The following is a 25350-nucleotide window of genomic DNA, read 5'->3' on the forward strand; positions in this document are numbered from 1 at the left end:
CAATCTGGGCCGGCGATGCCAAGGTTTGCTCTCCAGGTTTGCGAATGATGGAAAGGCAGGTTGGCTCATTTTGAAGACACAATGTCCGAGTGGAAACTTTTGGAGAAGCTAGTGTGGATCAGGGAATTCAACAATCGGGCGGATGTCAAGACCACAACCAGGCAGCGGCGGGACTTGCTGCCTAGGGCCACCAACAACCATAAATATACGCAGAGCCTCCACACCCCACAGGGCATCACATACACACAAACATCAACAACCTCACAATGACCAGCACCGACCTCGCGTCTCTCCCGCTGGAGATCATTCACCGCGTGCTTTATTTCATGGATCTATCCTCGCTTTGCGAACTTGCCCTCACCAATCGCCGCCTGAGTGCAATCAGTCAAAGGGAGCTGCTGAAGGTGGTGACCGTGTACCCCCGGAAAGAGAGTCGAGAAAGATTTCAGGAGATCCTCGAAGACAGGACTCGGGCACGACTGGTGCACAGGTTATACCTGGATGTCAGCGCTTGGGCCGGCGTAAATTCCCCTCCTCTCTCATGCACACTAAACCCTGTACTCATCGACACAGTATTTCACACAAGCACGCTATGCCAATCAAAGCAACCGCGATAAGGAGATCTTCCAGTTGCGCAGATTCATGAAGCTCGTCCCGCGCTTGAAGGAACTCCCCTCTCTACGAAGCATCGTGCTTCGCTTTCATCCGAGCTGTTATGTCGAAGATACCTGGGATGACTACTTTCAGAGTGCCGAGTTTCGCTCCTGTGTAATGACTGAGTTTCTCTCGGCGGTGGCGTCCCTCGACGAGCCCGTCAAAGAGTTGTCCCTGTGCAACTTCCAGAACATCAACCCGACGGACCCCACGGTGGTCTTGAATCTCACCCAGATCTTGGGCAGTCTGCGCGCACTGCGGCTGAATATCGCGAATGAACACGACGAAGGCAACGGCGAAAACGATCTTGAGGTGGGACGCTCTCATTTTTCATTCTCCTTGGCTTTTCGTATCTCCCAGTCTCCTGACCAAGTTCTAGCAAGACGAACCGCACAAATTCTTCCCCGAACTTCCCTCCTTCTGGCTGACCCCGGCGGCCGCGACCCTCGAACACCTCACCATCTACTCCAGCAACTATTTCGGCTTCTACCCCAAGCTGGATCTACGAGGGGTCCACCTCCCGCGCCTGAAGACCCTGGCCCTGGGCAAGTACGCCTTTGTCCACGACTCCCAGCTCCAATGGATCCTCTCGCACGGCAAGACCCTAACCGAGCTCTACCTCGACGACACCCCCATCCTCTTCGAGGTCTCCGTCTACAACAAAGACCGGGCCTTGCTGGACTCTGGCCGATACACCCACAAACCCGGGCTACGCGAGAAACACTTCGCGACGTACGACAAGCGCTGGCACCACTACTTTCGGGCTTTTCAGGCGGGGCTCCCGCACCTGCGCCATTTCCGCTACGGGCGCTCGGAACTGTGGTGGGAGGATGACATGACGCCTCTGGAGCGCGAGACGGGGATTACGGTTGGGATGCATGACGACAGTTACATGGTCTTCTGCGATGGGTTCGGGCCGACGCCGTATATGCATACCACGATCTATGACACCGATGACGAGGAGCCATCCTATGAAGGTGATGGAGTGGATTGCGTGGAAGAAGATCAGCAGGCGTTGGTAGGGTTGCTGGGGAAGATTGGGCAGCCGTTGGAGGTGGAGTATTAGAGGCCCCGCCGAGGTGGTGGAACGTCTGGACGATGTATATGAAGCGCAGAAAGGATGTTCTCGCTGCTCTTTGCATTGGGGAAGCCCAAATGGCATTCTTCCCATCCCACAAAAAGAACACATAAAGGAAGAGAAAAAGGAACGAAAGCAACACGCCGGGGATACCGCTTTTCCATACGTCCAAGGTGACCTGCTGTAAGCCGGACGTTCTGCGTTTTAAAAAAGTGTATAGTCAACATTCGAGAACCCATTGATAAAGGGCCTTGGTGCCTGGGGCGCCGAGAAGAGAGCCAGCACGTGCTTTGAAAAACTTAGCCCTGAGATATGATGCCTCAGGCGTATCGACCCGTACCTTTGCCCTCCGCTTCGCCTGTCACGTGTATGTCTGTGTCTTGTGAGCTATCTGGAACTGGTTGAGAAGGTGACTGCAAAGATGACTTTTCAGAAGTTATCGCAGTGCGCGTGTAATGGGCAAAACCTCGTGGCATGCCGGCCGTAGCATGCAGTAGAAGCGCATACCGACGGTCAGATGCTCCCTATAGAGAAGATGGGGGATGGCTATGATGGTTGACACACGACTATATCATACTCATGACAAAGCTAATCAAGCCTCACATTTGAAGGATCTTTCAAATGCCGGACTTTCCGCCAGGGCTCGGCGGAGTGGGTCTCGGGCGCAACTGATTAACCCGAGAGAAATTTTCTATATCCGTGTCCCAATAAACCCGCGACAGGAATCCACATTACGAATCATCCTTTGGCCTGTTCCCACCTCAGCGTTCGGAAATCCGGATGTATTCAAACGCCGCGGTCTTGATGTCGGCATGCCGACCACCCCCTGAGACTATATGATCTGCGCTATGGTTCTCGGGATGTTCACTCGGCAATGGGCTGAGACGAGCATATATCTGTTAAGACCATGTGAGAACCTGCGTAAGCTGTATAACAAATATCTACCATGGCTGACATCCAACGCACCACCGGGCGAGCGCTGGTATCTTATGGTCCGTACAAAGATGGAGGCTGGAAGCTCCGCAACGTTGCTCTGCGACCCATCCGCGACCACGAGCTACTGATCGAGATCATTGCCTCGGGCATTTGTCAGACTGACCTGCATTTCGCTGGGTTGGAAAGTGGCCATGGCGTGCATTATCCGCGGGTGATGGGTCACGAAGGTATTTGCCGTCATTCCCCTGCCGTTGCCGCTCTTCAAGGCATATTTAAACCACGATCCTGACAGACTGTCTTTCCTTCCAGGCGCGGGATACGTGAGACAGGTCGGACACGGGGTCACCACCGCGCGCGTCGGCGACCCAGTTCTCATGTCCTTCTCCTCCTGCCAGACGTGCCGCTGCTGTCGCCGCGGCCACCCGGCCCATTGCCACAATTTCGACCGCATTAACTTCGAGTCAACGTCCACGGACCGCGTGTTCTGGGAGGAAGGAGCAGCAACAACACACACCAGCGAACCAGAAATCTTCGGCCGATTCTTCGGACAATCGAGTTTCGCTAGCTGGACGATCGTGCAGGAGTCCGCGGTGATCAATGTGGCGGGCATGGTCGAGAAGAAGGAAGAACTGCAACTGCTGGCCCCATTGGGTTGCGGGATCCAGACGGGGGCAGGAGCGGTTCTCAATGCGGCGGGCGCACGGCGAGAGGATACGATAGCGGTGCTTGGGCTGGGAGGGGTGGGCTTGAGCGCTGTGATGGGCGCGCGCATCGCGGGGTGTCAGACGATCATCGGGATCGCACGCAACGAGGCCCGCCTCAAGCTGGCCCTCGAGCTGGGAGCAACGCATGTGGTTCGGATCGACCCCGATGCGGATCTCAGCCTCGTCACACAGGCGGTTCGTGCGCTCACCGGTGGCACGGGAGTCGATGTCACCCTGGAGACTACCGGGGTGCCGGAGCTCGTGGCCGAGGCGGTGCGCATGACGGCTAACAAGGGCAAGATCGTGCAGCTGGGGACGGCGCCCGAGACGGCGACGCTCAATCTCCCCATCCATGAGTTTATGGTGGCAGGAAAGGTGTTCATGGGTGTCGTGGAGGGGGATGTGGTGCACCGGGAGTTCGTGCCGAAAATGATCGAGTGGGTGAAGTCGGGTCTGTTACCCTTGCATAAGATCGTTGGATTTTATCCAGCGGAGAACTTCGAGGAGGCGGTCCGCAATGTGAAGAGTGGAAGGACAATCAAGCCGATTCTTCTGTGGTAGATAGGACAATTTATAGCAGGGTTGATACTCAGAGTCCCCAAGACAGGGCGTGTTTGTTCGGGCTAGCTTGGATCACTTACCATGCAGTCGCCCCGATGCCGTTTTCCTGTAATCATACGTCGATCAATGGTGATGGAGTCTAGTTCCAACATAAATTGCTACTTGCGCCTTTGTGGACCTAACCTTCGCGGAACGGCTCCTGCATGCCAATTACTGCAAAGACCAAGGTTTGTGTAAGCCCGTCGTGGCTGGCAGGTCAACTAGTTTTCTGGTACTTTGCTGATGTCAATGTGCCCCGAACAGTTTGTCCTTGAGTCACTCGAGGCATTGAACGTCGTTCCTGTTTGCCAAGAAGTCACAGCCACCAAGAATGCAGGAGACGACGATCCGTGAGGGGTAAGTTGACCGACAACTGGCCAAAGCCCTTGCCTAGCCAATTTGTCGAACTACCATGATTTGGAATACTGGCATCCCTTGCTGAATTGATTGGGTACGGTACATTCGGGAGAAGAATTGTCCTGAAACTAAACTTATCGTGATTTCGGAATCCGCAGTTGTGACATGTACGTAAACGTATCTTCAATGTATTGCAAAGTTTCTATTTGACGACCGCTGAAGATACTTTCCGTCTGCCATAAAGAAACCATAAATAAGACTGACAGGATACTGTTTAATCTGCAAATAGGCTTGCAGATGAATGATCAGGGGTTCTGTACATTCCTTTTTTTGGGGCTTGCTTGAGGGTGGATGTCTGTCAAGAAGCCGAAGCTAAAATCTGACATGCGTCTGTCGCAGCCCTAACCACGGGCCGGCGGCCACGATCAAGCGATCAGCCCCCGAGGCAGACATTGGGGCCAAGGTTCGCTATGCTACATGGACTCGTCTCTGTCCATTATATGACTGTACTCACCCTCTTCCTGCTGAATCTCACTCTCAATATCTCTCAATCTTCATGGTCTTTCAGTAGTAGTGCACTGGCATGGCCACCACCGAACCGCCCGCTAGCGGTGATCGTGATCGAGGTCCGGCTATCATGGCGGTCCTTTGGACTGAAGCTGCCGTGGCAGTTGCAGCCCTCGTGCTTCGACTTTATGGTCGACGCTTGGTCAAGAGCTTTGGCGCTGATGATTACCTCATGGCTATCACAGTGGTAGGTAGGCTACGCGGATTCACGTTTACCACCATTGCCATCGCTCACTATATCCCTAGATTTTGTTCATCGTCATGGTCACCTTTGCCCAATACTTGGCCGTCATCGGGGCTGCCCGCCATATATACTACTTGACCACGGCGCAACAACTCCACGTGGTCAAGTATGAGTGGATTGCTCAAACATTCGGGGTTCTGGGTTTTGCGACCAGCAAGACGTCGGTCGCGCTGCAGATCCGGCGCATCCTCGGCCCAAACAACCGCCAAACGAGGTGGCTACTCTGGCTCGTCATATGCCTAACATGTACCATCTGTGGAATTGATTATATTTTCGGCTTCGTGCAGTGCACTCCACCACGTGCTATGTGGGAACCGTGGGTTCCGCACAAATGCTGGGACACCAGCGTGCAAACCGGTTTCTCGCTGTTCTTCTCAGGTTCGTCCAAATAGATGATGTATCGATTCGGGCTGAAGAATCGTGTCACGCTGATTTATGCAAGTGTAGTGTGGAATATCTATATTGATTTAGTCCTCGCCGCCATACCCGTTCCTGTTATCTGGCACACAAGCCTGTCCGTGAAGCAGCGCGTGGCCGCGTGTACGATGTTGGGACTTGGGCCACTGTGAGTTCCACTGGCAGAGAAAGCATGGAATGACTGTCAAGATTTTGTTTTCATCTCCTATTCTCTTTCCACTGACTGGCTGGGTCTTTTCATCAACAGAGCCGCGGCGTGTGGCATAGTCAAGATCACCTACGTCGTCAAATTACGCTCTCGTACGGATCTAACCTGTATGGATCTTAGATCCCTAGTCTACAACTCACACGGCGATAGAAACGCTGACTGGCGCTCTGCATTGGAATAGGGTCCTCTCTCGACTCGAGTATCTGGTCCGCGTCCGAGCTATTCGTGGTCATCGTCTGCGGCTGCATCCCGCCAATGCGACCGGTCTTCGTTCATCATCTCGGGTCCAAGAAACACCGGCTTCAAAGCTATCCCTACAGTTCTCAGGAACACGGCCGCAGACAGCGCCATACCCACAACCGACTCCTGACCTCGCGATCCTTTATCTTGTCCCGCCGTCCTGCCGAAGAAGATACAGAGGTACTTCGCTCGCCGACCGCGCCAGCGGAGGATCATTTGCAGCAGTCTTCTCGCTGAGCACACGATGGGTGGAACTCGGAGATGGAAATATGCCCTGTCTTTCTGGGTTGTGTGATACAACCATTGGCATCGGAATGAATTTGCCGTTCCGTTGTCCATCCGTGCCTTGATTATCAGTGCTGGTGTTAGATCTCAGGCGCATAGAGTTACAAGCATGTGGACTACCTCTCCTTGCATCGCTTCTTCTGCCTTCCAAACCATGGTGGGAGAGACTTGGATTTTCTGGGTGTGTCCTCTCTTCAATATCCATTACAATGTGTAAGAGACAGTTGATGGGAAAAACAAGATAAAAGCACGTCAGCCAGGAAATGTGAAGTCAATGCTAAGGGAAAGGCATTGAGGCGATATCGTAAATGGAAAATGAATGACAATTTGAAGGAGTAAAACTTGATGCATGTAGATAATAAGCAGGGGAAGAGGTTAGGATCAAGGGAGATAGTTGCTAGAGTCATCAATGTCCATAAAACATGCTTAGCAGATAAGAATTGAGTTGACCTGATTTCCCTGGTACATTCATGGGGCAAGTCTTCGGTCCACTCATAACCGGAATCCGAGGGCCCCGTCATCGCATGTTAGCGGGGTGCTACATGGTAGTAGCCCCTTATATCGGTGACAGGGCTGTGCAGCCCACACTCTCCTTTACAGCGGGTATAGAAAGGTCGCTTTTTTAGAGGCCTTACCCCGGCTAAAGATAGGCGGCCGAAAGCCCGGCTGACGCGCCCATTATACAACCCTGAAGACATCTTGGCAAAGAAGACAGACCCAATATATACACTCAGGGCTAAGGCTCATCCACAGAGTGGTTTTATGAATCTATCTCGCACTCTCCGTCCTCCAATATCCTGCATCCTGATATCTACTCCTCTTCCCGTCAAACCACATATCACGCCAACCATGGTCACCGCCACAGCAATCGGCGCAGCCGCCACCTCCACAGCCTGCGGAACCTCCTATCAATACGAACTCCCGGTCCACGACGCCGCCTGCGGTGTGCCCAACCAAGCCAACTACTCAACCGTCTTCGACTCGTGCGCGCTGCCCGCCGGGGTGCGGCCCTACGATAACGACTGCGCACTCTACGCTCTCGCCGTGGGGCAATCCGTGCAAGACCTGACCGACTGTCTGTACAAGGGCGGAGTCACCTGGGCGGATGTCTGGTGCACTGGCGGTGTCAATTCCACGGCCACTGCCACTTCCTTCCCCACGCCAACAAAAGTGGTATCGAGTTCGACCTCCAAGACCACTGAGGACAAGAAATCCTCGTCCACAAAGTCAGGGACTGCTGCGACGGCGTCGGCAACGGGAGGGGGCGGTGCTGTCACCTTCACCACAAAGTCTGCGGTGGGATTAGTGGGTATTGTGGTGATGGCTCTTCTGTGTTAGGGTTTGATTGCGGACAGAAAGACTCAAAAGAGAGGTGGAGTATGTTGAATTCATAGAAACCCGCAAGTTGCAATATCCGAAGGCCTTCGATTGTTGGGGCGTTGATGGTCCATAGCCGTAAAAATGCTTCCGGGTACAAAACACAGCGTCTAACTACTCTGAAGCGCTGGTACTAAGTGACGTAGCCATTTGTTTAATCACAATCAAAACCAAGTTGCTACCAAGAGCCTACTCAATGACACATCAAATACACTACTTAAGCTAACTTGAGTGATCCCAACTTATAGCCAACCATTCTACTATCCAGATAGGTTTGTCACAAGAAGTTGTGTTATACTTGGAAGACCGCTTCCTTTCAGCAATGCGTGTTCCAGTCATAAATATATTAATCTCTATATCTAGATCATTGGGTCATACCTTGCCATGGAATGGTATCCTCCGCGTTGCCCTGCTGCTTCTCGGAGAACCGGAGAATCGAGCTTGGAACAGGCGCAGGCTCTGTCGCCACGATATGAACCGGGAAATTCACTTCGAGGATCCTCGTCTGGACCTGCGTTAAAATGAAGCAGTCAGGGAACGAACTCCGGTACGGGGTGCTCTTGTGCAAGGGAAGAGTTTTCGTGCTGGTCACATACCTTGGACGGCCGGCTGTTGAACCCCAGCCGAACCTCAAGCTTGTAACTGCGCCGCACATTACACGTCTCGAACGTTGGCGTGATCGCTGTCGGGAGGAGCTGTCCACCCCAGTAGTCATCCGGTATATTCACCGTCGTCCCGACGGGCGTTTCGGCAAGACAGACAAACATGCGCAGATTGCTTACGGTGCGCAGGATACGCGAGAGACGCTGGACTCGTACCTGGCCCGCGGCCCGCACCTCTGTTTCCTCCACGATCATCGCCTGGAAATCGTTCAGGATGAGGTCGTGATCGGCGCAATTGACCTTGGTGATTTGCACTCTGATGGGAAGTCGCTGGCCGAGGTGGAGATAGGCGCCGCACATGAGTTCGATGCTGACGTGGTACGTTGTGGCTATCGCCGCTGTGACCTCTTGTGCGGTGGCTTCGTTGGTGCTCTGATGGCACCGGATGATGACGGCGCGGTGCCGCGAGAGAGACTGCCGGGGTGGCGGGAGGCTGGATGTGGGGCAGAAGAATATTCTACGGGACTGCTCTGTTGAGTCAGCAAGAGGGGGATGTTTGAAGGTGTGCATGTCACGCAACCTGCTTGATGGACTGCTTCAGGAATCCGCCAATGTTGACATTGGCTTCGACGGCGTATGCAATCTCGGCCGGGCCGGAACGAACGCCCGTAGAGGGAGGAAGCCGTCGGAGCAAATGGGGCATCTCCTGCCCTCGGACGGGTGGCGCAGGCTCGTTTTGAGGCTGTTTCTCCAGGCACTTGGTTGAGTGTGCTTTGTAGCATCCTGATACCGTAGGAAACTGGCAGTGGGAAGTTTGTCAATAACGGTATTATACTGGTCATTTAAAGGGTAGGATACGTACCGCGAGGGAGAATGGAAATATGTACTGCTTAGGGCCTAGGGTCCGGAATCTCGAGGTATTCTGATCCAGCTGCCCGCATGGGGGGAATATCTGCAGTGTCTCCTGAATAAGCTTGGATAAGGTCAGCCTGCATATTACCGGGCGCCACAGGTAGTTTCAAAAACATACCTGGTGGCATTCTGTGTGGCTTGAGCGTTCCATTCTTGAAACAGACCGTCCCAGCAGGGTAACGGTGATCTGCGATATGTCGACTGGGGAGTCTAGATTGAGGATCACGTGCCCCGTAACGCAATCGTTGTTTTTATATGTCGGCTCAGGTTTGTCTAGTTCGATTTGCAAGTCCATACGCGAGGTAGGAACAAAGTAACTCATCATAAAAGACATGGAAGGTCAGAACATTCAACAAAATGAGATCGAAGTCAATTATCGTCGAATTCTCGAGTCCCTGACCAAGGATCCTCGGAAATTTATTCGACGGTGCGAGAGATATTTTTCCATTGAATATCACTGCAGGCTTCGCGGGCGCATTGTCTTGGCCTTTGTCATGTTTTGGAGCGCAATACTGCGGCTATTTTTGTTCGGGGCTCCTGGCGTAGTCTCAAGATGAAGATTTCTGTCCATTTGGGTTCTCTCACGTTTCATGTATCTGTTTTCAGTCAGATAAACCTTTGTCTAGCTGAGAGTTACAGGATGGGACAAGATTTACATACAATCCCGAGTCAGTCCCGGCCCGGGGGAGGGAGTTCCAAGCCGGGGGGTTCGGCATAAGAGCGGGGCGCGCGCAACCGGTGGGCTAAGAGTAACCGGGAACTCCCATTGGTTCGGAATAAGTATGGGGCTTCCCTACCCAATCATCACCTCAACAGAAGCCTTCGCTTCCTGCCCAGATCATGGATGTATTCTCTTCGGTCGCGATCCTGTAAATTTCTGGAAAAAGGGGGGTTTATTGAGAGGGCTTCATTTATCATGCTGATGGCCTCAATAGGCGACCACTGAAGTTCAGATTTGATGGGCAAGTATGACCTTGCTGAGCGGCTGTGAGACACTCATACTTACTACTCAACGGGACGTCATGGTTCCTGAAAGAATATTCCCAAGTGGCCGACTCATTATTAGATATGCGCCGGAGATAACGAATGAGACAAAGGGAGTTCGGAGTGTATCACCAGCGTGCCTAATCTGAATGCCAAGCCAACTTTGAATTATGGCACCCAAGATGTCTGATCACTTCCACAAACACAATCGCGCCTTACAACAAGCTAAACCTTGCCCTGCAACTGTATATGTACCGATTCTGATAAGTGAGGCTCACCTCGGCCCCGCGGGCCCCGACGAGGATGGCTAGATACAACATTCACTTTTACTCCATGCTGTACTTACTGTGCCATGCGAGCCAGCGCGAATAGTTGACCTGGCTTCTGGCGTCACTGCGAGCCAAGTGACGTTCGATCTTCTCATTGTTAAGCCTTGGAAGATGGCCCTGTGCTCTTTATTTTTACCTAGTAGTTCGAGGTTGAAGGTGGTCTTGGGCGCTTGGCGTTCAATGAACTACAAGGCACTGTACACTTTCCCGAGCAGCACTGGACTAATTGTCTGTCAATGAACCCTCTACCCCGGTTTTATTGCTACAATTTCCAGGCCTTTCACCAGTCGGGGAGGCGGATTTTGTAACAATCTTCTTTCAGGGCAAGGTGCGATTGCCTTATGGCGGACGAAACCAGACCAATTGGCGTGTGTACTGTTCCGCTACCGTGCAATTTTGTGGGGCTTCAGGCGTTAAAGTTTGGTGGTAGAAATGTATTTTTGTCCATTTTCCTGAGCGTGCATAGCAATGCCAGGTGATATTACTAATCGCCAAGCATAAGTCAAGTCTTCGCCACAGTCAAAATAGCAGTCAAAATCGCCTGCAGGGCTTTCGCTGCGCCTTACATCTCTCGCTTCGGTATTCACAATCTGAGATCATTGTATAAGATAGCCATCACAGGAGCATGGAAATTTGATGCTCTAGGACAATGACAGATCATGCAGGCCACAGACTACAATCGTCAACAGATCTACCCCTTTCCAGCTGTATGTAATTCCACCCGCCAGTCTTCCCCGCCAAGGTAATTAGGCTGACATCTACACAGTGCGATTCTTGTCATGCGCGGAAGGTAAATTACCATCCCTGATATTGTGTTCAAAATGCCAGACCTTTTTTTTAGCAGTCTAGAGCGCCGACATTCACATTGATCTCCTGTCCAGGTCCGGTGCAATCGAGGATTACCATGTAGCAACTGCCTTGATCAAGGTCTTTCTTGTCAAAGACAGCGGATACGGCGACGTTTGCCGAAAAGAATCCTAAATCCTAAAGTTCAGACGACGACTTCAGCAACAACCACCGTTCAGGCACTCGCCCCTAGTCGACTTGAGCAGGTCGCGTTGACTGAGACTGACATGTCCATTGAACGGTCTGGCTTACAGCAAGAACCAAAGACCTCAACTGGGAGAATTGAAACAAGCAACACACCTGTACCCAGGTTAGAGGCAAAGCCTACAGGTAGTGATCAACCAATACCAGCTGGTTGTGACTTGGCTGCGTGGGTGCCATTAAATCGATCAATCGAGACTCGCTTTGAGATTCCGGGCCACATGGGCAACTTCGAGCACGGCTTGGTCTGCAAAGCGCAGGAAGTGTTACGCTTAGCTTTGGTTCGTGCAACTCACGCCCCTCAAGGGCTAAGACCACTCCTCCAGGACGAACGAGGCGTGCCTCTTGAGTTTCTGACTTGGATGCTACAAGGTAAGAAACGTCCTTAATGCCAGGTTGAAAGGAAACGGCTATGCGCGCCGGGGCTAATACGGTCTTGCTCGGTTGAACAAGACATCGGCAGTACCAAGTTTGGAATATACGTGTCAGATTATTTCAAACACGTTTCCAAGACCACCCTAAAGGGTATGTGTTTAAGGCTGCTGTCCAACGATGTCTCGAATGATGAGAGAGACATCTTCAGTGTCTGCGTCAACGCCGCCGCTCACAAATTCCTAATGACTGTTCTCATGATTGGGGAGCACGATGACGAGCTCACCGACCATCTGCGACTTCGGTCTGTCGAATATAAACGCACCGCACAGGCAGCGTTAGAGCGCATTCGACTCACGATCACTCCTTCCTTCTCACTTCTTCAGGCCCTTCTTTGCGGGGTGGGTATATTTCTTACCTAACGTCTGTGATACATCGTGCTTTTGTCGATTTCTAACGGAGATGCAATAGGTTTTCCTCCATCAAGGCTCTGGCAACACCCACTTTTGCTATGAACTGACTCGGACTGCTTGTCGGATAGCCACTGACCTAGGATTCGATAAGGCGAGTCCTGACTCGGAGCGGAAACCCAGGACAGAGGAGGAAGTCTTCTGCGCTCTTTGGTGTTATATGCTAGATAAGAATTACGCGTGGAAGTTCGAACCTTCGCGAACCTTCTTCGAGATCGAGCCCGGGATGCTTGACGATTATGTTCACGACACAACCGCCGATCTTCTGGCAATCTATATTGCCATGGCCCGAGTACAGGATGACACATTATCATTACTCAAGAACATCCTGTCGAGCGCCTCACATTCAGTGCCACTTGCCACGCGCTGTTCCGTCGAATCGCTATTACAGAGAGTGGATGAGATTGAGCAACAAATTGAGCAGGTACGCTTTACTTCAACAAGCTTTATATTCCCGACGCATAGGCATGCGATCTGACGCTGACTACAACACAAGATATCTGCGTCTTCGGCGCAAAGTTGGATGGGCCTTGATGCTGAGAACGAGATTGCTGCCATTCGCTTCGCGCACCACTCCATCCGAACCACGATTCTCTATCTCTCTGACCAATTTCAAGGGCGGGCCTTTGGGTCGGGAGACTTGCTCCTCCAATCTGCTCGTCAAGAGCTATCGTCACTGTTGTCTATATGCCTAATCAACGAGAAAGACCGTGCCATCGGCTTCCTCCATTGGTCAGTCATTTGGACCACCCTCTCTTATCGTTCTGTGCCATATTGCCCGCAACGCTGACCAATCTCGCTCTATCCAAACAGGACATTGACTTTTTACCCCTTGACCGCGTGTTTCGTCTTGTTCTGCAACGCCGTGACGACGTCAAATCTGGGAGATATAAACCTTCTCAAGACTGTGGCGACGGTTCTTTTGCCCAGTATCTCGAGTAGTCATCACGTCACGGTCATACAACGTCTCTTTGAGGAATTCATTGCCCTCTCGCAGTCGCTTTTCTCTGACATGGAGAGCCGCGGGGGCAATGCGGCCGAAGTCAGGGACGCCTCCACGCTTACCCAGGTGCGACCTTCGCAGCCTCACAACCAAACTTTTCATGCGGGCGACCCTGCCTCCATCGCTCATCATCCTGGGACACTCGTTTGGGCCGACACAACGACCAATTCTTTCCCGTCCGATCTGTCGGAAACATGGACCCCAAATGAGAGGGAGAGCCACCCTGCCTTTATGGACCCGTCGATCACAATTCCCTTGGACTTCGAGTTCCCAGCCGAGTTCGCTGATTTCATGCCTGTCACTTGTGCTCAGTGACTTACATAGCTATTAATACCCGTTTTACCGAGATAATAAATGCTGTACGTATAGGCTGTTTGGCAGATCATCTGCGTTCCCTGGAACCCCACAGGGGAAACATGGTGAGAAAATACCTCCAATCCATCAGGTATAATGGCACGGCCCCGACCTCAATTGACTCGTGTTTCAATAAGTATAATGTTCGAACCAGTGTCTCTGGATGCATTCATTGCTAATTACACCCCAGTCACCTATACCTGATACGTGGGATAATAAACCTAGGGAGGCACAAAACATGTGGGGTGCTAAACAACAGGTAGAGACGAGGTTCAAACCTAAATAGTCTATCAAGAAGTGACGGATGTGGATGAATGATCAATTTCGCTAGCCAAGGCTCTCTACGGACGGGACTATGTATCATCGTGGCGTGGCGGGCGGCGAGGCCTCGGGCCAAGCATGACATAATCACCCCTGACACAGAAGTAAGCAAGGCATGATTATGTTTTAGCTTAGTTCTTCCTGGGACTTCAATCATCCGATACACTCTTTCTTCTGTCTATGAAGATTGACATATTGAGAGAATTTCCAGAAAGATTAGCCAGGATGTAGCATCTTGTACATTTAAACTTCCCGAATACTATATACCCTAAGATTCATGGATCTCCAACGCATCCATATCATCTAAGAGCTCCTCCATGTTGATTTTTGGCACCTCGCCATCGGTCCACTCGGTCCCCGCCACGCTGACTTCATCATCCTTGGGCTTGTTCTTGTACAGCGCGAGGGTCGCCCGTAGCTCCTCATCCTCCTCCACATCCCGCAGGAACATCTCGAGATCGTTCTCCACGCGGCTTTGCTCGTGGTCGGTGGGCAGCAGCTCACTCTCCCCGACCGCCATCCGCTTCAGCTTCCAATTGCGTTTGTTCTTCTTGTGCTGCCGTGGGTAGTGCTTCTTCACCAGCACCACGTCGGGAATCCGGGAGGCGTAGGTCTTCGACTCCTCGAGAGCCTCGAACTCGGGACTATTGAAGTTGGCCCCCGTGATCATGTAACCCAGCACCGAGTCGCCTGGGTGCAGGATGCTCCCAAGGTGCGATCGCGTGAAGTACTGCCGATCCCCGCCAAAGTCCGAGGCGCGCGCGACCGTCACCTCGGCGAGTTGCCACTTGCCCTCGCCTTGACCGGTGAGATCGATGTCGAGGACAATGAACTCGACGAGGTTGGGCGCCTCCGCGAGCGGCGTGAACGGCGCGCGCCAGTAGATCTTGGGCTGCAGGTCGGCAGTCTGGAGGGTGTTGGGGTCAAGGAAGGTGATGGAGGTGCCGACGCGCTGGCACAGCACCAAGGGCGCGATGTTGCCGATCTGCCGCGCGAGCTTGATCGGTAATGCGACGAGGTCATCCTTGCATACTGGCACGAGCTTGACCGAGTAGCTGAACTTGTACGACTTCTTGGATGTGTGGATGTTCTCCGAGATCAGCGTCTGGGACTTGGTGACCTCGATGGGCACGACGGAATGCAGAAAGTCGACGAAGGCCTCCGCGTGGTTGCGCTGCGCGAAGAAGAAGTCGACACCGTTGCGCGCCTCCTTGATGTTAATCGTCTCGTTGTGCGCCTTGTGCTTGAGGATCAGCTGCTCGAGGTAGAGGAAGGTCCGCTTGTGCATGACCGCCTGGCGCACCTGCACGCTGGCCCGCCAGTGGTTGTGCGTGTACGACTTCTTGCAGTCCGGGCACTGCAGGTACAGCACGGCGTACGTCACCTCGAAGCTCTGTTGGACGAGGGCGTCGTTGTCCAGCGAGTCCTGCACCGTGAGCTTGAGCTTGATGCGCCGCGAGTGCGGCTCCGTCCAGATGAACGAGGCGTCCATCACCCGCACTTTGTTGAGGCGTTTCAGCTTGCGCAGGCACAGAGCCAATAGCTCGCGCGACTCCGGGGCGGCGACCGTCCAGGTTGCCGGGGGTGAGAGCCATCGCTCGCAGTCCCGACAGTAGTGTACAACCGCGTCGCGCTGGATGCCCGCCGAGATGTCGACCGAGGTTTTGATGCAGTCAGTGCAGAGTGTCGTTCCCTTTAAAGGCGCACCGCACTCGTAGCATAGTGTCCTGGGGAAGAGAGCTTAGCAGAAGGACTATGAGGAAGGCAAATTGGACCTTAGGTACTCACGTGGGAGTTGACTCTTCGCTGTTGTCCAGCGTTATTGCTATGGGAATCTCCTGCTGCATTTTAACGAGATCTGTCTGGGTGGCGATGATTGTTGATGTGAAGATGAAGCCGCGGGGTTGCTCGATAAGATTAGAAATACATCCTTTCCTCTTATCGTTATCCGGAGCCACGTGACTGCTCGCATTGCTGCTTATCAATCAAGGCGGTGAATCATAGATAGGAAGGGGATGGCAGAGGCTTGATCGCAGTCTTTCTGTCACATCTTGAGCAGCTACACTCGCAACTGAAGAAAATGTGTGAGGTGGCCTTATTGCGAATTTAGATTTCCAATCAAACTCTTATCTATTCTCCCAATACAAGAATGGTAGAACACTATGAAGTTGTTCCGGCATAAGGGTCCGCACCGCAATTAAACATATATTAGACATATATTAGCATTCTTTGGTTGCTAAGATAGATGACAGAGGTCCCAGATGACCCCCGTAGGGAACGATACAATATCTATTCTTTACTCTAAGTCCTCGGTCTAGGCGTGTCCAAAGTCTTCCAAGGAAAAAATCAAGCGTTGCCGTTGGCAAATTCCGTGCTGAAGGGATAGTCGATGTAACCCTTCTCTTGTATAGGGGTATAGAAGCTATCTCGATGATACGGGTTGAGAGCAAGTCCATGGCGAATGCGAAAGGGCAAATCAGGATTCGCAAGGAAATGGCGTCCGAAGACAATCGCGACGTTGTAGTCCCTGTAATCACCCTGAAGAGCAGCTTCCACATTTTTCGGGGTATATCCGCCCGCGACAAGGACAGGGGAGGTTTTGCCCCAGATGTCGAGAAGGAACGTGTTACTCTCTCCTTGTTCACAGTCCACATTGTTGATAACGCGCGACTCAATGAGGTGCAAGTAAGCCAGGTTCAACTGCCTGAGCTGCTCCACACAATAGGCAAATTGAGGGGTCGGATCAGCCATCTTCATACCTTGCCAAGTATTCCACGGACTGAGCCGGAATCCAACGCGGTCAGCCCCGATAGCATCCACCACAGCTTTAGCAACTTCCAGCGCGAAACGTGCGCGGTTGGCAACACTGCCACCCCATCGATCGACTCGCTGATTCGACACATCTTGAAGAAACTGATCGACCAGATAGCCGTTGGCTCCGTGAATTTCGACGCCGTCAAACCCAGCTCGAATTGCGTTTTTCGCCGCTGTCGCAAAGTCATTGATGATGCTCTGAATCTCCTCCTCCTTCAACTCCGTGGGAACAGGCATTTCCGGGTCCATGGGAATTGCACTGGGGGCGTGTAGCTCATATTCGCCATCGGCACGAAGCACAGCGGGATCAGCCGCCCTGCCCAGCGCAATCAATTGACAATAAATGAAGCTGCCCTTCTCATGTACGGCGTCGGTGATCTCTTTCCAGCGCTGAATCTGGGGCCCGCTCCAGATTCCTGGCCCATGTGGGATCCCACCTTCGGATGCTGAGATCTGAGTGGCTTCGGCGATGAGCAGCGTCCCTGACACAGATGCTCGTTGCTTATAGTACGTTTTGGCTATGGGTAAAGGGACGTGTTCTGCGTCGGCGCGGAGTCGAGTAAGCGGAGCCATGATGACTCGATGCTCGAGATGGAGGTTTCCGATCTGCAGAGGCTCGAAGAGCTTGGAGGGCGTCATGGCGGATCGACTTCAGTGGCGGTGTCTTGAATGCTTGTGGTATTTCCCTTCTTCTGTTGGTTAGGAATTGACCATCCGAACAGTAGTTGTTTTTCATGCTGTGAAATGATTCCCAAAGCTGGGATTTTATGATTTATACAATTTTGGAGGTCTTGGAGATTGGTTTCCTTTGCCACGGCTGCATCTGGCCGCGAGTAGGGCTGTGGGCGGATTGTGGGTACCACCTCCAAACCACCTCCAAACCACCTCCAAGCACCTCCAACGAGCAGGGCAAAACGAAAATGACAAACCCACTACTCATGAAATTGGCAATGCAGGAGGCTTGTATGCCACCATGTGAGTGCCAATCGTATTTATCATCGCTTTTCAAATCACTAAAAGATCTCGCAGTGGACTGTACCCTTTTTTGGCCAGGGAAGGCGGAAAAGGTCTAGATCATCTACCGACCCATGTGCAACCCGACCACAGCAATGAAATTGAGAAGAGCCTTGCAGGATATGTGGCGACTAGAGTCACGTAGTGAATTGAGATTCGAAGTCATTAAAGCATGCCATGTTCTCATCTCTTACTTTGCACTCTCCAACAAGAGCGGTTCCACGTTGCCGAGACGCCCCCAAAAGCTCCCACGTCATCTCCATGCAGGCAAGTCGCCGCCTAGTACCGCAACTCTCCAGCAGCAATCATTATAAATTCTCGAAGCCAGACCACCAGGATCAGCCAAAGACTTTTCAGACAGCTTTCATCACTCATTGCCCACAATATTGAAATATGGCATCCCTCACCTATGTTAACGAAGATGGTGCTGGCCAGAAGCACAGCGATCTCTGCCACTACTCCCAAGCTGTTCTTCTCCCCGGGAACATTGTGAAATGCGCTGGGCAGGGTGGCTGGACGAACTCGGGAGACCTCGATGCTAGCGATACTCGGAAGCAGGTTGACCTTGCATTTGAGAACGTCGATAAGGTACTTCAAGCCACAGGTTTGAAAGGATGGGAAGACGTCTATCTTGTCCGGACTTACCACGTCGACATGGGAGCTTCTTATGACTATCTAGTCGAGAAGCTCAAGAAGCGCATTCCTGGACACCGACCAGTCTGGACAGCTATTTCAGTTCCCCGCCTTGCTTTCCCGGAGATGTTGATTGAGGTCGAGGTTGAGGCATTCAACAATCAAACTTAACGTTTCCTCCATTCCATCAGTGCCTTGATGTAAGGATATTATATATCTTTGATCTGAGTGTGTGCTAATGACCAGGAGATTTCTCCAGTTTCAACCGTCCCGCTTGTTGTGTGTGCGAATTCTAAGGTGTAACGAATATATATTTCAGTTATACAATCTTTCTGGTTCTATTCTTAGCATAATATGGAGGTACGATGCACATGAACAATGAAAGTATAGAGAAGCATGAGTTTAGTATAGGTGTACAGGTCCCCAGTTAGACATGTCATTGACGTCATCCACGGCCACGTGACGGCTACCACCTCCACATCTCCAATGCCTCCATCCTAACCCAACTCTCTTCATCCTGCACACGCTCTCCCCATTATCCCCCAACCCTCAAAAAATCACGTATGGAGTTGTCTTCAGTAGAGCCAACCCAGGAGTCATCATCAGCAGGCAAACGAAAGCCGCGGATATGTTCCTACTGCGAGCGATCCTTCCGGCGCTACGAACATCTCCAAAGACATCTTCGAATTCGTTAGTGCAGAACTCCCACGAAACCGAATGTGGGTCTATGAGGCTGAGATAATGGCAACTCTTAGATACACATGAGAAACCCTACGAGTGTGACTGTGGCGCAACGTTCAGTCGGCGAGATCTGCTGAAGCGCCACCAAAATATTGGCCACGCTCCGATTACTCCATCGACGGAGGACCCGTCACCTGCAGAGGTTCACAATACCAGCAATGTCCAGTCTCAAGTAGAGTATTCCCATTCCAATTTCCAGTCTTCTTTGCCGGAGCTAGCAGATCTTCATGACATCGCCCAAGTCCTTCCAAGCCAGACTAGCCAATATCCCAATGTGCAACTCGAAGGTATGGTGTAGTAGCATCTTCTAATGCTGAATCTCGATAAATCGCCGGAGCGGGATTGACTTCATGCAGGAAATCCGCTCTTCAGCTCCCAGGATCTGCTGGTCCTGCAAGATCTGGAGATGTTTAGTAACAACATGGGGCTGAACAACGAATGGTATCTCCCAACTGAGCCCAGCATAACACAGATCTTCGCGGGCGATTCCAGCTTCAATCTCACCACAAATCCATCTACTGCACCAGCATCCGGCGCATTTCCCGTTGGTCCTGATCAGGCTCTGAGCAAGTTACCAACCGAGCGAGAAGCAGTCGGTAAGACGCCTAAGACACCTTCAACGTCTACCCGAGTCTAAAGACGCAGCTAAACATCAACAATAGCGGAATTTGGCGTCCTGACGTTGCCAATCCTGACTGTAACAAATCAGCATCGCGAACGCCTACTTCGAGCGCTGACACGGGCCCATTCCATTCAAGCGGCCAACGACTTGCCGTCTTGCCACTCATTGTCACGGTTCGCGAATGGCTTTTTCGATGGATTCTATCCCCATTACCCCATGGTGCACATCCCAACCTTCAGGATCGATGAATGTGAGCCAGAATGTCTCTTAGCTATGTGCGCCCTGGGTGCTGAGTTCCGGCATGAGAATCGCAAAGCGGTGCTACTGTTTCAGGCGGCTACGGATATATTGCAGCAACGAACGCGTGAAACGCAAAGGACAAATGCTGGGAAAGCTGCGCCGTCTGGGAACAGTACGACTCCATTACATCAGGGATCTGTCCCAGACCACAAAAGCGCTCAATACCGCGAAACCATGCGCGACGCACGCTGCGCCTTTCTACTGATCGCTTTCGCAACCTGGCAAGGAAAGGACGATCTAGCACGAGAGGCGTTCAACCTCCAAAGCTTCCTGGCCCGATGCATCCGGGAATGTCAGCTCGAACAGGCCGATCAGGGGCCCGATGCTAGTGCCACAGATTGGCGGTCCTGGGTCCAAGAAGAAACAGACCGCAGGATCAAGCTGTTCTCTTTTGCCCTCCTGAACCTGCAGTCTCTGGCCTTCGGCACCCCCTCCGTGATCCTGACCGATGAGATTCGCGTTCGCCTGCCATGCAGCTGTCTGGAGTGGATTGCTCCAAGCTCGGAGAAATGGAACCGTATCCGAACCAGGCCCGGGTTTCGGGAGCAGATGATGTTTCAAGATGCCCTCTGTCACATCATGAAGAACCCGCCGGCGCCGGGATTCCCCAACGCGCATCCGGTGCCATCACCCCAAGCAAACTATATCCTGCTGCATGCGCTCATCCAGCAGATCCTCCTCGCATACCGTGCTCTCGGGCCATACAACGACGCGAACAAATCCTTGATCAATGGGCAGAAGGAGATCATGCGGTAAGTGGAGTAGTTCATGAGGACCGAGTCTTCCTTCCAATTCTCATTGGCCCTGATCGAAAGCGTGCTCATGCTCTTAGACATGCCCTTCACGCGTGGACCTCTTTATGGCAGCGCGCCCCGGAATCGAGCTTGGATCCCCGCAACCCCAACGGCCCCGTGACCTTCACCTCAACCGCGTTCCTCGGGGTGGCATATGTTCGCCTCGGCCTCGACATCGGGTCCTACAGAATCCTTCGATCGCGAGACGCCAACGAGATAGCCAGCCGGCTGCTACAAATGCCGCGCCTTCCCGCCGGGCCACATCTTCTCCCCGCTATCCTGCATGCCACCCACGCCCTCAGCATCCCCGTCAAGCTGGGCGTGAACTTCGTAGCACAGAGCCATGCCTTCGTCTGGAGCATCCAACACTCGCTTTGCGGGCTGGAGTTCGCCATCTTCCTCAGCAAGTGGCTGTTCTGTATCGCAGACTGTCAGACGAGGCGGCCGCTGGACGGTATGTATTCTTCCGCGTTGTGTCATGGAAGATCATCAAAACCTCAGTACTGACATGGCAAACGCACAGAGCACGAGACACGATTGGTAAGCTGGATCACCGACATCGTCGAAGAGGGACGAACCTCCGGAGACGAGGACCTGTGGGCCCGACCGTCGATCCCTTCAGACTGTGTCTACCTGGGTTTTGCTGTCGCGAAGCTCTGGGCGCGGTTGATTCGAGGCAATGAGCAGTGGCTTCTCCTGAAGATCATCGGTGATGGGCTGGATATCTATGCCGATACGTGCGACCGAGACTCTGTTCGCTCTCAGACAGGGTCATCTGTGGCTGCACGATGATAAAGCTTTATCTGGCATCATTCCTCGAGGCTTGACAAATTATATAACCACTTGACGAAGGACAAGGTCTGTTGCTTTGTGTACGAATTATTCATTACATATTCTACTTTAGTTAGGCATCCGATCGCAAGCCCGTCACGGTTTACGATTTAAACCATCTAAAATATTACACAATAAGTCAACATAGAAGAAAAGCTCATCTCCTTACGTATTATTGATGACATGAGATGCTCGATTGGACGTTGTTTCTCTTAGGCATCGTGTTAGACGATAGAGTCAAAAAAGGCCAATGGAGTGTAGATTGCCTCCGTAGGTTGCAGGCTTTCCCCCCCACCCTCGGTCAAGGGCCACTAACTAACTTTACCAGAACCAGGCTACACGAGCTACAAACACCCATAATTTGCGATCAATCACGCTCGAGACTAAGACGATTCTTGAATACACTTCTCTCTGGTTGAATTGTCGACTTGGCCTTTTTGACTTGAATTCATTGCGGCGCTATGAGCGCACTAGGGTGTCCACCTCATCATGGGTGCACAATGTTCCCATCTTAAAAAGATCCAGTCCGGAGATGGAAGTATTTAGATTGCCCAGGAGGTCCTTGAAGGAAGACTGAGCGCATCTGTGTGGACGATCGTCGTACCATAAGGTCCACTTTGGGGGTTCGAAGGACAACACCTGCTGCACAAGCTCTTCATGACTTATACCCAGAAAAGGCGCCACGGGCCTGGGGTATAGCAGACCGCTCGAATGCATCCTCTTACTGAGAGCTCCATACAGCATGGCGTTGCACTCAAAGCTACAATAGCGGTCGTCGAGGAGCCGATCCAGCGTGCTGTACAGTCCGTGCAGAATGGCGGCGATGGCCGTGGTTCGCGTTGCATTGATGAGACCTGAATATTCCCAATCTCAATCAGCTGGATACCACCCAGATCTCCCGGAATTCTGTCCCCTACCAATGATTGCGCCAGGAATTGGTAAGCCGAGGCTGGCTGCAGGCGAGGTGCTCCGCGACGCCGCCGTCGAGGTGGTTTGTCGGAACTGACTCTGGCGACCGAAGAACCACGAGATCCAGATCCACAAAAAGAGGTCCCTGCAGTAAGTGTTTGGTGGCTCTTGGGCCAGCGACTCGAGCCAAGTCTGCGAGAAGAATTCCAGCGCTTCCTTGCACTGGTAGTAGTCCGCCACGACCGCGATCTTGGCGATCATCTCTAAGCTCAGTTTCCTCGGGATCTGTGAGCTTTGGCAGTGCAATACCTTGAGGACGATCAAGAGTGCTTCCAAATCCCAGCCTTTGGCGGCTAACTCCAGGGGGTCTGCTGGGAGGTGAGAGGTGGTCTCTTTCCACGTCCCGCGGAGCATCTTCTTGAAGTAGGATGACGCGAGAGCTAGATGTTTTCCGGATACTAAGATACGGTGAACCTCTTTTGTCGGCGGTTTTTTGTAGTCACCGGCGGTTTCGACAGGTTCTACGTTGGAATTCTCCTGATACTCATCATCCCCATCGATGGCTAATGACGAAGCTGGACGAGCCATCTCCGGGGATCCGGCCTCATTCCAGGGCGCAAACGCATGATTGGAATCCTGTAAGACGATCACCACATCGCCGTCAGAGTCGATAATGTGGGTTGACAGGTCGGTAACACTCATCATGCTCATTCAGATAAGTGTAAGGATCAATTCAGATGCAGTATGGGAGAGTGCGCAGTTAGCAGGTGGGGCGTGTGAATCCAAGTGTGAATCCAGGAGACTCACAATCAACCTAATTCCAGATGGGGGAAAGCTCCCCCGCACCGTCCGAGATGCTAGACCTAATCAGGATCTGTCGGGAAGACACCGCCGCGTGGCCCGTGGCCCGTGACCCGTGACCCGTGACCCGTGACCCGTGACCCGTGACCCTCCTCCTGGTAGCTGCTACAGTCACGTGATCCTGCTGTGCGATGAACAGTTACAATTCGAATTCACAGCACAAAGGTTGTATCATGAACAAGCCATGAGTGGATTCTTATCTGGAAGTTCTATGTTCTGTCGCTATCTCGTGCCGAGATAACCTTTCTTAGATATACACGATCACAATGCCATAATACACGCCGGGGATATGCCAATACTATGATACAGGTCCGGTACGGTTATTCACTAGGCGTGGTCAATCGGGGAGGGACCGGCCTCGATAGGGTAGGTAAAGATGTAGTTAGGGCCGGCAGCCATCAGGCCATCACCACCAGGACGCATCTGAGAAGCCGGCAGCCACAGCTTCTTGTCCGGGGTAACCCACATAAGGTCGGTCCAGATCAGGCGATCATCCTGGAAGAGGATCGATGCCACGCCCTCGGGAGTCACCTTCCAGATGGCCAACAGGTTGGTATCGCTGAAATAGATGTTGCCGTTGCCGTCGATGGTGGTGCCGCCCGTGCTGGGGGTCAGAGCAACAGCCTGAACGTAGTCCCCAAGCGAGGCGGCGAGGGTGGTGTTGGTGAGAGCGGCGTCGAGATAGGCGGTCTCGATCTTGTATAGCCCGCCGTTGCAGGGCTGGTAGTACAGCCAGACGCCGTCGGGGGAGACTTCGATCTGGTCGAGGCCGACGGCGAGGGTGCTGCCGGCGGCGCCGTAGCCGGGCACCAGGGTGTGGTTGTACATCATGGGGAACCAGGCCTGGGCGGAAGAGTGGTCGGAGAGCACGCGCACGCCGTCGCCGGTCGTCATGTTCAGGATGATGAGCGCGCCCGCGGTGTCACTGAGGTAGGTGACATCGCCAGCGGCGTTGAAGCGGACATCGTCAACACCGCTCTCCTCCGCCTTGACATTGTCCAGGTAGTACAGCTTGTCAACTGCGTTGGTGGTCAGGTTGACGCCGACCAGCTTGGTGGAGCCATTGACGCCCGACGAGCCGCCATCGACGACCCAGTAGCGGCCATCCGGACCGATGCGCGCTCCATCGACACTGACAAAGCTCGTGGTCGGGTCGGAGTTGGGGTCACTGGAATTGTATGCGTTCCACGCCGCGTCTGGATAGAGCGTGGTGCTGTTGTCGGCGAGAAGCTCAACGATCTGGGGCGCGGCGGTCGTGGAGTAACGCTGTGTCAGGAATTTGCGGCCATCGGCGGAGATACTGATGCCCTGGGTGGCGCGCTCAAGCGAGTAGACCAGCTCTAAGCCTGGTGTGTTGGTCTTTGCAGCAGCCAAGGGAGCAGAGATGCCCACGAGGGCGAGGAAAAGAGAGGGAAACATGATCAGAGATGTTCTGCGTGTCTGTCTGTCAAATTTCGGTGGGATATTTGGCTGAATATATAGAGCAGTTCCTGCGGATCATGGCTGACCAAGCTATCTGGTGGTGAAGAAGGATGGCCAGGAACCAGCTGAAGCATGATCGCAAGCAGGTTGGTACTACGGAATACATAGTTCAGATCCCGTTGGCTCCGAGGGATCCCGCCCCGCTCCGAAAATTGCCAAGACGGCGCGGATGGAGGCACTTATCTGCAAGAGGTTTAGTCTCCGCATGTGCCGTGCAGAGTAGGGTTCCACTTGGGGAGAAGCTTGAGATTGAGAAGAAGTTTAACCACCTTTGGGGTCATCAGACTT

General features: G+C 52.8%; 12 protein-coding genes across 12 annotated transcripts; 7 read left to right on the plus strand and 5 right to left on the minus strand.

Annotated features, from left to right (window-relative positions):
- Window positions 1-266: 266 nt before the first annotated feature.
- BO72DRAFT_521209 (F-box domain-containing protein) lies at window positions 267-1806 on the plus strand (the record flags this gene model as incomplete). The annotated part of the gene is made up of 3 exons (XM_040949744.1): window positions 267-521; window positions 574-966; window positions 1034-1806. The coding sequence occupies 3 exons, from the start codon at window positions 267-269 to the stop codon at window positions 1718-1720; spliced, it is 1335 nt and encodes a 444-aa protein (XP_040796259.1). The 3' UTR covers window positions 1721-1806.
- Window positions 1807-2678: 872 nt separating this feature from the next.
- Window positions 2679-3933, plus strand: BO72DRAFT_440137 (NAD(P)-dependent alcohol dehydrogenase; the record flags this gene model as incomplete). The annotated part of the gene is made up of 2 exons (XM_040943438.1): window positions 2679-2895; window positions 2978-3933. 2 exons carry the CDS (start codon window positions 2679-2681, stop codon window positions 3931-3933), a joined length of 1173 nt encoding a protein of 390 aa, XP_040796260.1.
- Window positions 3934-4866: 933 nt separating this feature from the next.
- Window positions 4867-6664, plus strand: BO72DRAFT_440139 (uncharacterized protein). The gene is made up of 5 exons (XM_040943439.1): window positions 4867-5083; window positions 5143-5518; window positions 5588-5705; window positions 5805-5872; window positions 5947-6664. Exons 1-5 carry the CDS (start codon window positions 4913-4915, stop codon window positions 6240-6242), a joined length of 1029 nt encoding a protein of 342 aa, XP_040796261.1. The 5' UTR covers window positions 4867-4912; the 3' UTR covers window positions 6243-6664.
- A 475-nt stretch (window positions 6665-7139) lies between these two features.
- BO72DRAFT_346613 (uncharacterized protein) lies at window positions 7140-7442 on the plus strand (the record flags this gene model as incomplete). The annotated part of the gene is made up of 1 exon (XM_040940670.1): window positions 7140-7442. A coding segment is annotated over one exon (303 nt), but the record flags the coding sequence as incomplete, so codon positions are not given.
- A 589-nt stretch (window positions 7443-8031) lies between these two features.
- Window positions 8032-9476, minus strand: BO72DRAFT_390008 (uncharacterized protein; the record flags this gene model as incomplete). The annotated part of the gene is made up of 5 exons (XM_040941788.1): window positions 8032-8178; window positions 8264-8797; window positions 8850-9068; window positions 9132-9242; window positions 9300-9476. 5 exons carry the CDS (start codon window positions 9474-9476, stop codon window positions 8032-8034), a joined length of 1188 nt encoding a protein of 395 aa, XP_040796263.1.
- Window positions 9477-12068: 2592 nt separating this feature from the next.
- Window positions 12069-13701, plus strand: BO72DRAFT_472600 (fungal specific transcription factor domain-containing protein; the record flags this gene model as incomplete). The annotated part of the gene is made up of 4 exons (XM_040947149.1): window positions 12069-12314; window positions 12385-12807; window positions 12880-13115; window positions 13197-13701. The coding sequence occupies 4 exons, from the start codon at window positions 12069-12071 to the stop codon at window positions 13699-13701; spliced, it is 1410 nt and encodes a 469-aa protein (XP_040796264.1).
- A 384-nt stretch (window positions 13702-14085) lies between these two features.
- BO72DRAFT_415251 (60S ribosomal export protein NMD3) lies at window positions 14086-15956 on the minus strand. The gene is made up of 2 exons (XM_040942566.1): window positions 15850-15956; window positions 14086-15788 (listed from the first exon to the last, which is right to left on the minus strand). The coding sequence occupies exons 1-2, from the start codon at window positions 15906-15908 to the stop codon at window positions 14330-14332; spliced, it is 1518 nt and encodes a 505-aa protein (XP_040796265.1). The 5' UTR covers window positions 15909-15956; the 3' UTR covers window positions 14086-14329.
- Window positions 15957-16407: 451 nt separating this feature from the next.
- Window positions 16408-17567, minus strand: BO72DRAFT_521245 (alkene reductase; the record flags this gene model as incomplete). The annotated part of the gene is made up of 1 exon (XM_040949745.1): window positions 16408-17567. The coding sequence occupies exon 1, from the start codon at window positions 17512-17514 to the stop codon at window positions 16408-16410; it is 1107 nt and encodes a 368-aa protein (XP_040796266.1). The 5' UTR covers window positions 17515-17567.
- Window positions 17568-18198: 631 nt separating this feature from the next.
- Window positions 18199-18855, plus strand: BO72DRAFT_440150 (YjgF-like protein). The gene is made up of 2 exons (XM_040943440.1): window positions 18199-18722; window positions 18772-18855. Exon 1 carries the CDS (start codon window positions 18283-18285, stop codon window positions 18691-18693), a length of 411 nt encoding a protein of 136 aa, XP_040796267.1. The 5' UTR covers window positions 18199-18282; the 3' UTR covers window positions 18694-18722; window positions 18772-18855.
- Window positions 18856-19052: 197 nt separating this feature from the next.
- On the plus strand, window positions 19053-21881 carry BO72DRAFT_440154 (uncharacterized protein). The gene is made up of 6 exons (XM_040943441.1): window positions 19053-19212; window positions 19278-19550; window positions 19620-19859; window positions 19926-20937; window positions 21018-21433; window positions 21503-21881. The coding sequence occupies exons 1-6, from the start codon at window positions 19086-19088 to the stop codon at window positions 21769-21771; spliced, it is 2337 nt and encodes a 778-aa protein (XP_040796268.1). The 5' UTR covers window positions 19053-19085; the 3' UTR covers window positions 21772-21881.
- A 134-nt stretch (window positions 21882-22015) lies between these two features.
- BO72DRAFT_452878 (BTB/POZ domain-containing protein) lies at window positions 22016-23484 on the minus strand. The gene is made up of 2 exons (XM_040945838.1): window positions 22728-23484; window positions 22016-22664 (listed from the first exon to the last, which is right to left on the minus strand). Exons 1-2 carry the CDS (start codon window positions 23428-23430, stop codon window positions 22270-22272), a joined length of 1098 nt encoding a protein of 365 aa, XP_040796269.1. The 5' UTR covers window positions 23431-23484; the 3' UTR covers window positions 22016-22269.
- A 378-nt stretch (window positions 23485-23862) lies between these two features.
- Window positions 23863-25123, minus strand: BO72DRAFT_521249 (major royal jelly protein). Its single transcript, XM_040949746.1, has one exon. The coding sequence runs from the start codon at window positions 24997-24999 to the stop codon at window positions 23908-23910; it is 1092 nt and encodes a 363-aa protein (XP_040796270.1). The 5' UTR covers window positions 25000-25123; the 3' UTR covers window positions 23863-23907.
- Window positions 25124-25350: the final 227 nt, after the last annotated feature.

This window comes from Aspergillus fijiensis (genome assembly GCF_003184825.1).
Source record: "Aspergillus fijiensis CBS 313.89 unplaced genomic scaffold BO72scaffold_79, whole genome shotgun sequence".
NCBI classification, from domain to species: Eukaryota; Fungi; Ascomycota; class Eurotiomycetes; order Eurotiales; family Aspergillaceae; genus Aspergillus; species Aspergillus fijiensis.